Source organism: Erythrolamprus reginae, chromosome 3, assembly GCF_031021105.1.
Source record: "Erythrolamprus reginae isolate rEryReg1 chromosome 3, rEryReg1.hap1, whole genome shotgun sequence".
NCBI classification, from domain to species: Eukaryota; Metazoa; Chordata; class Lepidosauria; order Squamata; family Dipsadidae; genus Erythrolamprus; species Erythrolamprus reginae.
Genome location: NC_091952.1, coordinates 43,540,325 through 43,552,822, shown reverse-complemented (window position 1 = coordinate 43,552,822; position 12,498 = coordinate 43,540,325). Strand labels below are relative to the sequence as shown.

Sequence of the window (12,498 nt, the reverse complement as noted above, 5' to 3'; positions counted from 1 at the left end):
TCAACTGTATATAGTAAATTTCAGATTGAGGCTGCAATTCTCCACAATTACCTGGAAGTAAGTTACAAAATCAGCATTTAGGACCAAGCTGTTGGACATTGAATGCAGGACTAATTGGTTGAAGTGCACTAATAATCACTATTTTAAACAAATGATGCATAAATACACAAATACATCTTGCTAATTTTTCATATTATCCATCATGGATTTGCATAGACCCCCCCCCCCCCCTAAAATATAAAAAAACCCATAAAAACTAAAATTTATAGAGAACAGCTACATAGTTTAGTTTGCCAACATTTTTGGTAATATTGTAGTAAAAGAACCAAAATCAATTGCACTCAGCATAAACTGCAGCAAATCCATCGAAAAGATAAAGCATGAAAATTCATTCTGCCAGACTTGCAGTTAAGACAGTTACATTTCTTTTAAACCTTTACATTATTATTCTGGAATCCCATTTACTTCATTGGGATTACTATAGCACTAAGAGATCTTATTACTATTATTTCCAAGTTATATAGCACTAAGAGATCTTATTACTATTATTTCCAAGTTATATAGCTAGTATTCCAGAAAATACCCTGTTGAAACCTTCTAAATGTGTTAGAATTATAATTTTAGTAACTCCCAGAAAGCCCCATACTGGATGATCATTTCTGATGCACAGATAAACTAAGAACAAACTGGAAAATAACATAAAAGCATATGCTTAAAAATAAGGAACATGGGACAATAGAGTATACAAACTGAACAACCATTTAAACTTGAAAAAGGAAAGATAAGATAGACACCAAAATGAAAACCTCAATCATTTAATGTTGTTATAGTTACAACATAATGTCTAGTATTCTAATCAATAGTTTTTCTTGATATAGCTTTCTCATTCATATGAACATGTTAATATAGTAAATGACTATAAAATTATTTTTGCCCACCTATCTATTTAAATAGGACAATAAAGGAACATTATAGTTTTAAGTTGTGTGTAAAGTTCATGCCATATCGCTTAAAAGATATCTGCACTAATTGGAGCAGATTCATCCTCTTAATTTTATTTTATATCATACACACTTCAATGGACAATAAATTCCTATTTGTACAATCTAACTTCACAGTATTTCTTCCAGGTAAAAGAAAAATCAGAGAGGGAAATGACAGAAAAACAAATACAAAAAAGAAGCTAATAAAAGGAGAATTAAATACAGTGCTGTTTATATTCAATAGCTCCACGTAATCACACTGAACATAGTAATTAGACATGGATAAACTTAGGAACCTTTACTTTCATGCATCTCAGAAAGACAACAATATCTGGTTTGCAAATTAAATTAAGTGAGCAAATACGTGCAAACATGTTTATACCAGATTTTCAGAAAATCTTCAAACTCTTGACAAATTACAGAAGCAGCAATATTATTTAATATATAAACTCAATCAAGAGAAGAGGTATATGCTGATATCTTCAGACTGCCCATACTAGTGAGAAGTGCTTTCAATGCAACTGTACATGAAGGAGATGCAGTGAGTAGCATAGGAGGTAGGATACGCTCGTAGATGACTAACATGATCAGAATGCACAAAGTTGACAGTCTTAACAAGGACCCGATGCTGTCGTCGAGCCTGGACCATGTCCTCGATGTCACCTGCTAGGATGACAGAATCAGCTTTGGAATAGAAATAGAGCTCAGGCCATTTAGAAGGTTGGTTCAACATTGCTTCATAATGGCTCTCATGTATAAAGCGAGTCACAGGATACAACACAATCCGCAATATCGCTACCATCAATGCAAATGACAGTAGAAGAAAGTACTTTATACACACATTGTATGATGCTAAGACAACTGAGAGAGCACGAAGTGCACCCCTCAAGTTCTTCCTGCCAGGTGCACTATCGAAAACAGTTCCCACCACCCTCAGATGTTGGAACCGCTGTTGAGTGTAAAGAAGTTCCACAATGTAACGATAGAGCATGAACCCGCCATTGCTGAAGACATGAAAGAGTAGAGGTTTAGTCTCCACTTTGTATTCAAAAAGGAGCTCCAACAGCTTTGTAGCCAGAGTCTGCATGGATTTTATACCCAAGGATTCTGCAAAGAACACAAATCTCCATGGAGCTGTATACCGGATCACTATACATCCCTGTGAAAAATACACGTTTTAGTGTAGGTTTATAATTTCCTTTTAAAAAATGACGATCAACAGGAATCATATTTAGTAGAAAGGGAAAAAAATCTAAGATGGAATTTGGTCTGGGGAGAGATGCTGGGGGAGTTGAAGCACCTTCATGATTGTAAGTGTCCAAATTTTGATCATGTGACAACCAGTGTTCCCTCTAATTTTTTGGGGGGGTGGGCAGAAACTGGGCGGCACAGAAATAATAAATAAATAAATAAATAAACAAACAAACAAACAAAACAAACAAATAAAAAACACACCCTGTTTTGCCTCAGAGAATTTCAAAATAAAATACTGTACTGTGTGTCTATAACAGTGAGCTCATAATAGGGCAACTCTATCAATATCAAAATGCCACTTAAATAGTTGAGCTAGTTTCAAACTAGATTTTGATTTTCTTTCTCTCTTCCTTACTCCCATTCTTTTTCTTTCTCTTTTCCTTCCTCTCTTTTTTCTATCTGTTTCTCTCTCTTCCTCTCTCTCTCTTTCCCTCTCGGCCTCTGGGCAGGTTTGGAAAACTCTGAGTTGATGATGATTTTTAAGTGAGCGATTGCTCACTGCTCAGCTTAGAGGGAACTATGGTGACAACTGCAACAGGCATAACTAAGGGGACCTGTCATAAGACCATCTTTTTAACCACCACCATAGTTATTTTATTCAGTAGCTCAAAGCACCACATAAGAATTCTTCATCTTATTTTTCTGTGAGGGAAGGTGAGAAAGATTGGCTAGTTCAAGTCAACCCAGTTAACGTTTGTATCCAAAGGAAAGAATAACATGCATTTCTCACTCCAGGTTTGACATTTTGATGCTGTGCTATCTGAATGGTTGCATACTATGTTAACAGCATAATGATTTACAGTATTTATTTATTTATTTGTTTGGTTGTTTATTTATTTAAATAAATAATGATAGGTTAAGCTATAAACTATGACCACTTGCTTGAATTGTTGACCCTGAAAAGAGTAATACATAGAATTTTCATGAAGAAACTGATTTCTTGTTTGATACTTTAAAAATCCTGAATAGGTTTTTTTGTGGGAAAAGTGAAGATACTACTCCTGGTATTCTTTTTTCTCCCCTTGTTGATTTCTGAATGGGCCAAGAATGATTCTTTCATTTACAGATAGCAGTTGTAAGGTGAATTTATGTACTGTACAGGAAACATAATAATATTCACCTTCTGTAGATAGATGGCGCTGTATTTCTCTAGATACCTGTCCTTGCAGCCGGCCCATCCAAGCATTATCACCACCACCTGAGGACTGATTTTATCTTTTTCCAAAGAAGTTTCTGAAAATAAATAAAATAAAATCTGCATCTCCACAAAAATAATCATAGCACGACTCTATGACCAAGGAGAGATTCAACCTGGAAATAAGAAAGAACTTTCTGACGGTGAGAGCGATCAACCAGTGGAACCGCTTGCCTACAACTTGCCAACTTTGCCTGCCCCTGGACTACAAGGTCCCTTCCAACTGTAGTAATTTAATAGCTAATATTTAAAAAGGTTAGAGGCGCATGTCAATATCGGTGAGCAGAAAAGCCTTGCAAGTTGTATAATCCTTTTTTTTTTTTTTTGCCTGTTAGGTTCCTACGCCCAACGGTTAAAAAGCAACCTGAGCGCTGGGAGGGGATTCCGTGTCGCCCGTGTCAATGAAACCGGCCTCGGGTTCTCATTTAACGACCTCCATCGGACAGGCCATTTCCCTTCCCCGAGTCTCCTCGGTCAGGCGAATCCCTTCCAGTTCATTCCACTCACCCGCGCTTCGTTCCGAGGGAAAATCCACCACGCAGCCCAACTCCCTCGCCCTCCTCCCCGTTGCCGCGCCGGCGTTCGCAACCGCCGCTTCCATCTTATTCCTTCCCCGCTCGTTTTTCTACCTCACGCACCCCACCTCCCCGTCCCCGGAAATGCCCGACTTTTTGTCCATCCAAACGGGAAAGATGGCCGAGCCCGCGCGACAATTCTACCGCCCTTTCCCTTAACGACTTAGCGGCCCTAGCAACCGAGGTTCCCGCTCGGCCCCAGCGGAGAAGAGAAGCCGCTCGGATCTTCCGAAGGGGCACCGGGGCCGAGAAAGCGCGGAGCGGAGGCTCGGATAGTTTATTATATTTATACCCGCCGGGGGATGCGATGTGCGGTACGGGGAACTTTTTATTTCTGAGGGAAAGCGATAATTGAGAAAGGTGTCTCAAAAACGGAGAGCGGGAAAGTGTCGGGGAAGGCGGGCTGTGGAGAGCATTGAACACTGTCCATAACAGCGTGCAGCCGAGCGAGCTTTCGGAGGGGGGGGGGGGTTTAGGCGGCTCTTAAAGCAATGGAAGTTTTTACACTACGGTTATATTTTTAGCGCCTCACCGCTGAGGGGCAAAACGGAATGAAAAGGTGTCTCTTAAAAACGAGGTTTTGTTTTTACACTTCTTCTGCGCGCGCACACACGCGCAGAGAGGGGGCGCAAGAGCGCGGACACACACACACATACAGAAAGAGTAGGATTTTTTTTTTTTTTAACAGATTAACAGAGTTGGAAGGGACTCTGTACTGTAGGTCATCTGGTCCAGGGATCTCCAAATTTGTCCACTTTATGACTTGTGGACTTCAACTCCCAGAGTTCCTCAGCCAGCTTTGCTTTACTGAGGAACTCTGGGAGTTGAAGTCCATGAGTCTTAAAATGGTCAAGATTGGAGACCCCCGGAGTAGGATACTGTGACCCTAATTCTCATCACAGGCTTGAAGGCAAGAAGGGGCTTACTGTTGGAATGCTGGGGTAGGTTTTCTATTAACTGCTGCTGCTGCTGTTCTTTTCTATTAACAAATGGAGTTTCTAGTTGTTGCTCTCAATGAGTATTCTAGTATACAGATTAGTAAAATTAAATCTAAATTGCTCTTTTTTGTTGGTAGCACCCAGCTATTTCTAAGGATGTATTGTGCTTTAATCCTTGCCCTCTGGGCTCAATTATCTAAAATGTTTTTGCATTGTCAAGGCTCAAATCAACTTGAACAAATAAGACCTGAAGCAGCCAATTAGTTTTCAAATAATAAATTGCATTAAAAGAAATATGTGGTTGCCAACAGTAATTAAGGCTATTGTTTAAAAAGGTTTTAAGAAGCTGAAACAGAAATGTTGGTTTCATATTATACCTAATTAAAATAAATGCATATGTTTGGAATAGCTATTTTTTTCTTACAGGACATTAAAATGAGATGAAATTTACCCTCTTTCCATTTTGTGTACTTATTTTTTTTTATCATTCAGTTTATCAGAGAGATGTTTGTGCAAACAAACCAGTTCTTGGATTTCTTGTTTTTCTTTTTCAGTGGTATTGTGTAAATTTCAAATTGTTAGATTCCATTGAACCGTTTAAGCGTCTTGCAGAAGTGTTTAAATATATCATGTAGGGTTGAAATGCTACCAGTTTGTCCCAGTCCAGATATACCGGTAGCAGGTATATCGTTAGTGGTTCAAAGAACCAGTAAATGCAGCAGTGCAAGGCTGTGCATGTTTCTAACCCTCTGCATGCTCTGAGGGTGAAAAGGTGCCGCTTCTGAACTGGTAGGGAAGGTAAGTAGGTTTCACCGCTGATACCAAGGGTAAATCAATTAATACAATGTGTTAAACAGTTTTGTATAATATATACTGCTCAAAAAAATAAAGGGAACACTCAAATAACACATCCTAGATCTGAATGAATGAAATATGCCCATTGAATAGTTCATTTGCACAACTATTTCATTTGCACAACAGCATGTGTCTTCGGAGAGGGGCGGCATACAAATCTAATAAATTGAATTGAAATTTGATTTCACAGAAGTTTTATTTACTTGGAGTTATATTCTGTTGTTTAAGTGTTCCCTTTATTTTTTTGAGCAGTGTATTATGCAATTGAATCATTTGGCATGGTTGCCAGAAATTGATAATCAAGAAAAGATGACCAAAAAAAGGATACTGATCACCAACTGAAGGTGATATTTTAGAGCTTTTTGCCTTTAATAGTTATATAATATCTCCAATTTTCAAGTCTAATTATAGGATTAAAGGAAAGATTACTTGATTCTTTTAATCAACTTAATACAGACAAGACAAAAGAGAGCTGAAGTTTCAGCTAAATACAAAACAACAATGTGTATGTTAATTGTCATGTGCAATAAACTGGCAGCCTCCAGGAATCAATATATTTTAGGCATTATTCAAATAACCATGAATAATAATATTGGAGAATTATACAGAAAAGTTTGAAAAAGAGATCTAATAAATTCAGGTTGTAGTCTGAAAATATATAGAAGTGTAGTTGCGATATGCTATTAATCTAAAAATAAATAGTAAATGTGCTATGAAAAGAGAATTGTATAAGAAAACAGCCTACAGTACTGCGATCTTACTCTGAATATAATCTCCATATCTCATTTCTTGTTAGCTAAATTAGAAAATGTAGTTAATGGAGGGATTTAAGAAATAGGGTAAGATTTTATTAAATTTGCTAGAGCTGTTTCTGGGAAGACAGCCTAATTAAAATTAATAGAATTGCTGGTTTCTATTTCCTAAGGTTCTCAAATTATGACTGTTAAGCATTAAGATGAACAATATATTTTTTCAGTTATCGTAGTTGGATGTCATTAAAAGAACCAAATCTAGTAACAAGAAAATGGACCCTAGCACTGAGAAAGTCTAGCTGACTGATACCATCTGATATATGTATTAATTAGGTAACCAATTTAACCTATTGGCTTGAAGTTCCCAAAGGCTAAAATTGTCATACTGAATTTATGATTATTTGCTCATTTTGTTCAGAATATACTATTTCTCATCATTTGGTTTCCTATTTAAAGTGTGGATGAAATCCAGTATAGAATCAGGAGAAATCTATCTTGTGCAAAGGAACTTTATTTACTTGTTATTTCTTTTCTATCATTATTAAATAATTTTATTGCCTCTCCAAACCATTTTTTCATCAACTGTCTGAAGGCAGGCATAAGGGCCATGAAAGTTTCAAGTTAGAAAGGAATTAAATTCGTCTTTCCAATTCCTTTGGTAGAAGAAGTGGAAGTTGAACTCTAACTACGTTTGTTTGTTTGTTTGTTTGTTTGTTTGTTTGTTTGTTTGTTTGATATGTGGCCTCCAGCATTATGTGGTATTAATTATTATTATGTCATAATGTAGTCTTAACTTTCAGAGCTCTTATAAATATATATATATATGATATATTTATTTCAGTTTGAAGTGGATTTCTTTAGAATTGATTCTATTCCTAGTCTTTTTTATCTGCTGATTGTTTATCCATATGTTGAATAACTTTATTGTCTTTTTAAAATAGTGACAGAACTCAAGAAAAAGGGGAAATTCCATTAAATGAATGTGCGCTTTTTTAGGTATTAAAATTCTTAATAACTTTGAGGACATACAGTAGATATACCACATTGAGCTATCAATTAAATAAGGGTGGCTCAATAAAACTTGTATTTTTAAATATATAAATATAAATATTAGTTATAAGTAACAGTTCTTCAGAAATTTTCTGTAAATGAAATTATTGAGACATGAACTTTACATGTTGCTCTTTTGACAACACAAATATTAGTTATGGCTAATGCATTTTCAGCCACAGCTGTTTGAGAAAACTGATTTATTCTGAACCTTTTTTCTCCATGCAAATTTTCTGCCATAGACAAAAGCTCCTACAGATCAGTTTCCTAATTTTGTAATGGATTTCTGTGCTTTTGTCAGGACTGATTTGGTTTTGAAGATTTTATAAATTATTTACATAGGTTTTATCTTGCCCCATTGTAGGGCAAGACTAGTTTTTTTCTGTTAATATCAGCATTCTTGTGTAAGAATTAAAAGTGAGTTTTTGTTCCATTATTATTATTTATTAGATTTGTATGCCGCCCCTCTCCGGAGACTCTGAGCGGCTCCATGTGTAGAACATAAAGAAATGCTTCAGTGTTCTTATTAAATCTGAATTTATTATCAAGCTGCAAGGTGTGAAAATATGTTTTAGTTTGAATGGGATTGGGAAAATGCTGCAAAATTATGATAATATTAAGATACAAGATAAAAAGAAAGCATGAAGAAACCAGAGCTGTGAATAATCTTTAGTAAAGAAGATTAGTGGAGAAATAATGATATTACTGCCAAGATGGCTGTGTAGGGAGTTTGTTTCAGTTCTATTTTAATTAACCATTCTGAACCACTTCACCAAGTCTGCCAACTTCTTGAATTAGCTAGTAAATCTAAAACTATGTAATTGAAAGTTGGCTTGGATTCTGGTCTTGAAATATTTATGTTAGATATTAGTATGAACAATACAGTAGTTTTCATTCCCGTTCAAAATCCTGAACCAGGAAATTCATCCAAATAATTTGTTAGATTTTTAAGACCATTTGAGAAAATGTCAAAGTTAAGATAATATATTGGCTTCAATTAAGGTATAATTAATATTTTTCAGTGGGCAAATTGGAAAAGCTAATCTGAGAAAGTTAGCTAATTTGGATCTTAATTTGATCTTTAATTTATAAAAAAGAAAATTAGTTTTTCTATAAATCTGCCAATGTTTAAAGTCATTCACATAAGATTTTTTTTTATTAGCAGATGTTCTTATCAGAGATGAAGGAAGATGACTTTAAGTGGTTACACATTAAAGTTATAATCTTGTTTCATGAAGCTTTTCAGTTGAACTCATAATGGGTAGATTGATCATACAATATTGTCAGGCTAAAGCCATTTTAGTTGGGGTCTTTGGCCTGACACACTTTATACTATTTTAATATGTATTCTTTACTGTGGGAAATTGGGAGGGGGAATTGCATGAGGGCTGGCTGTATGTAACCATAACAAATTCTTTCTAGATAGTTAAAGTCATCCTTTGTCTCTCTGCACTCCTGCACCTGCACGGAAGGAGATGGGTGGATTCTGCCAGGCTGGCAGTTGATGATTGGTCAACATGAGGGACTTGGGGCGGGGGGGGGGGGGAATGACACAAGGGCTTGAACTTTCAACTGGCTGGTGAATCCCAAGGGACTTTAGATTCAGGTTTCACCCAGATGTGCCAACATGGCTTTGTTAATAAAGAGGAACTTTGAGGAATACTTTACCTTGGACTCTGATGTAGTTTTGGATGTTATTTGGAACCTTGATAATTATTTTATTGCATCTCACATAATGTTATGCTAGTTTTTTTTATTCCATCCATTTGTTAAATGAGCTGTAGTACTTCAGTTTACACTAAACCATAAAAAAGTACACAAGTCAAATTTGATTAAAAAGGTAAAGATAAATGTTCCCCCGCGCATGTGTGCTAATCGTTTCTGGCTCTAGGGGCAGTACTCATCTCCATTTCTAAGCCAAAGAGCCAGTGCTGTCCAAAGACACATGTGGTCATACGGCTGGCATGACTCAACGCCAAAAGCACATGGAGCACTGTTATCATCCCACCAAAGTGGTCCCTATTTTTCTACTTGTATTTTTTACGTGCTTTCGAACTGCTAGCTTGGCAGATTTAGTTTAGTTTAGTTTAATCAGATTTGTATGCCGCCCCTCTCCGCAGACTCGGGGCGGCTCACAGCAATAGCAATACAATGTAAGACAAATCCAATATTTAAATTAATTTTTTTTAAAAAGATGCTGGGACAAGCAACGAGATCTCACTCCATTACACAGCATTAGGGATTCAAACCTCTGAACTGCCAATCTGATCAACAGGCTCAGCGTCTTAGCCACTGAGCCACCACATCCCTATTTGTAATCTGTAATCAAATTAGTCACTAATCAAATTTGAGTACAAACTCATTATCTTCAGTACCTTTATAAAATAATCTTTCAAGTTTTATTGTTTGTTTGAATCAAATCTTTCTGTATTCATTATATAAAAAATGTCTATTTAGGATTCAATATAATTAAAGTTAGTTTTCTCTTTGATACATATTAGTTTATATTTGTGTGTGTGTAAGCACATGCTTTAGTGGCATGATTTTTAAATACCTAAGAAAGTAGCTGGGACAATTAAAAAACCATGGGAAAATAGATTGAAAGAAATGTTTTTGCTGTGGTAGAAAGGGTTTACATATTTGGAATAAAGTCATCAAATATAAAAATGTGTGACCAAGTTCTTTCAAAAATATGAAAGTGGTTATTTTGCAGAGCTGTATGTGATGAAACTTAGAAAAGACCTCTCACTCTCTCAAGGCAGTTTACAGAATAAAAATATTAATCTAATAAAGTCTTAATCTCTCTTTCATTTTCTCACTAGAAAAACCATACCGGACATGACTTCTATAAAGGAGCAAGCAGCGATCAGTAGATTAATATCTTTCCTACAAGAATGGGATAGTGCTGGCAAAGTTACTCGGAAACATATTCTTGAAAATTTCATTCTTGCTAACCAAGGCAAGACTGGTCCAGAACTTGAGATAGAATTCTCTCAAGGAGCCAGTTTGTTTCTGGCACGAATAACTGCCTGGCTCCGGCTAACGTATCCATTTGGTGAATTAATAGTCAGGTAGAACAAGGAAATATTGTGAAACAATGTTGAAATTACCAGGATGGGCTATATATTTAATTACCCCAAGAAGTGCAGTTTTGAACATTGTAGTCTCAGATACAGAAACAAATTCTGAAAGGGTATTCACTATTTTTATTCTTTCATGAAAAAATAAACAGCCTGTTTGATAGTTTCTTAAAGCTTTCCCATTTCTTATAACATAAATATAACTTGTTTATTTATTTATTTATTTAATTAATTAATTAATTGGATTTGTATGCCACCCCCCTCCGAGGACTCGGGGTGGCTCACAGCATATACAAAAACAGAACAATAATATAAATCCAATTAATACTACATTAAAAACAACCAATTCAATTAAAGGAAAGTAAAACCTATCAAACTACGGTAATCATTCAGTACTCATACTTAAACATTCATTGATCAGGGGAAAGATCTAAAAGTCCCAAGCCTGGTGGGCAAAGATGAGTTTTTAAGCTCTTTCGGAAGGTGAGGAGGGTGGGAGCAGTGCGAATCTCTGGGGGGAGCTGATTCCAGAGGGTTGGGGCAGAGAAGGTTCTTCCCCTAGGTACCACCAGCCGACATTGGTTGATGGGACCCTAAGGAGGCCAACTCTGTGGGACCTCACTGGTTGCTGGGATTCGTGCGGCAGAAGGTGGTCTCGGAGATAATCTGGTCCTATGCCATGAAGGGCTTTATAGGTCATAACCAATACTTTGAATTGTGCCTGGAAACGGATTGGTAGCCAATGCAGTCCGCGGAGTGATGGTAAGATGTGGGCATTTCTTGGAAGGCCCAAGACTGCTCACGCAGCTGCATTTTGGATGAGTTGAAGTTTCCGAACACTCTTCAAAGGTAGCCCCATTGTTAAGCCCATACACAGAATTTTTGTAAATGGCTTTAAAAAGAGCAAAGAGGATAAGGAAAAAATAAATTCAGCTAAGGATTATTCAGTGGAATATGTTAATAGCCTTAACTAAGCAATAATAGATATATGTACGGAATATGCCTGGAAAATCAGTTAAAATCAATTGGCATCTTTCTTTCAGCTGCAAGTGGGTGAGTAAATGTACCATTGTCAGGAGTTGGAGGAAACTTACAGTTTTTTGTCTTCTATGTTGTTGAAAGAAGGAATGTTCTTTATGTTCTCCTTGTTAGTATCAAATGATATACAGGTAGTTCTTGATTTATGAGCCCCAAATTTCTGTTGCTAAGGAAAAAAGTTGTAACCTGAATTTTGCCCCATTTTATGACATTGCTTGCCACAATTATTAAGTGACTCATATGACTCGGATACTTGCAACCATAAATACATGCCAGCTGTTGTGTCCAAATTTTGATCATATGTTCAAAATATGTTTTTTCAGTGCTGTTGTGACTTTAAATGGTCACCACATGAATAGTTCTAAATTGAGGGCTATCTGTATAGGAAGCTCTGTTGGTTATGCTTCAGCATTTTCTTGTTTGATGAATCTCTGTGGCACTTTGCTTTCTGAAGACATTTACTTATTTACAAGTTCTTGAAAATAAAATATGGTTACTTTTTAAAATATTCTCTGGTGGCATCAAGGATACACTGCCTGAATAGTAGCCTATCCCAAATTGGAGAAATGTTATATAATCCTTGATGACACACTTGCATATTTTATCACATTTGAAATCATGCAATGTAACTGCATACCAAGGATAGAAGCCATTCCAGAAATAACCTTTGAACGCATTTTGATGAAATCTGAACTACTATCCCCTTTAGTTTCTTTGGATGGGATACAATTTGTTGCATGATAAATGGAAATTTAAAGTTATAATTTTCTGTGTAAAA

The 12,498-nt window shown here is 36.2% G+C and overlaps 2 protein-coding genes across 11 annotated transcripts in view; one reads left to right on the top strand and one right to left on the bottom strand.

Moving 5' to 3' along the window:
* Positions 1-799: 799 nt before the first annotated feature.
* TMEM53 (transmembrane protein 53) lies at positions 800-4,164 on the bottom strand. Of its 2 annotated transcripts, none has more exons than XM_070745022.1 (3): positions 3,940-4,164; positions 3,358-3,470; positions 800-2,142 (listed from the first exon to the last, which is right to left on the bottom strand). In XM_070745022.1, the coding sequence occupies exons 1-3, from the start codon at positions 4,031-4,033 to the stop codon at positions 1,480-1,482; spliced, it is 870 nt and encodes a 289-aa protein (XP_070601123.1). In that variant the 5' UTR covers positions 4,034-4,164; the 3' UTR covers positions 800-1,479. The 2 variants fall into 2 exon arrangements, with proteins under 2 accessions (XP_070601123.1, XP_070601124.1); XM_070745023.1 differs by having other exon boundaries at positions 4,062-4,082.
* The window catches only part of ARMH1 (armadillo like helical domain containing 1), a 43,595-nt gene continuing 35,202 nt past the window's right edge, over positions 4,106-12,498 (top strand). For 4 of the 9 annotated variants that reach the window (XM_070745009.1, XM_070745010.1, XM_070745008.1 and 1 more), the window contains exons 1-3: positions 4,867-4,948; positions 10,425-10,646; positions 11,667-11,735. In XM_070745009.1, coding sequence (XP_070601110.1) covers positions 4,941-4,948; positions 10,425-10,646; positions 11,667-11,735 — 299 coding nt within the window. In that variant the 5' untranslated portion in view covers positions 4,867-4,940. Of the gene's footprint in view, positions 4,322-4,848; positions 4,949-10,424; positions 10,647-11,666; positions 11,736-12,498 lie in introns of those variants that run through there. The other 5 variants (XM_070745012.1, XM_070745014.1, XM_070745007.1 and 2 more) reach the window with 5 other exon arrangements.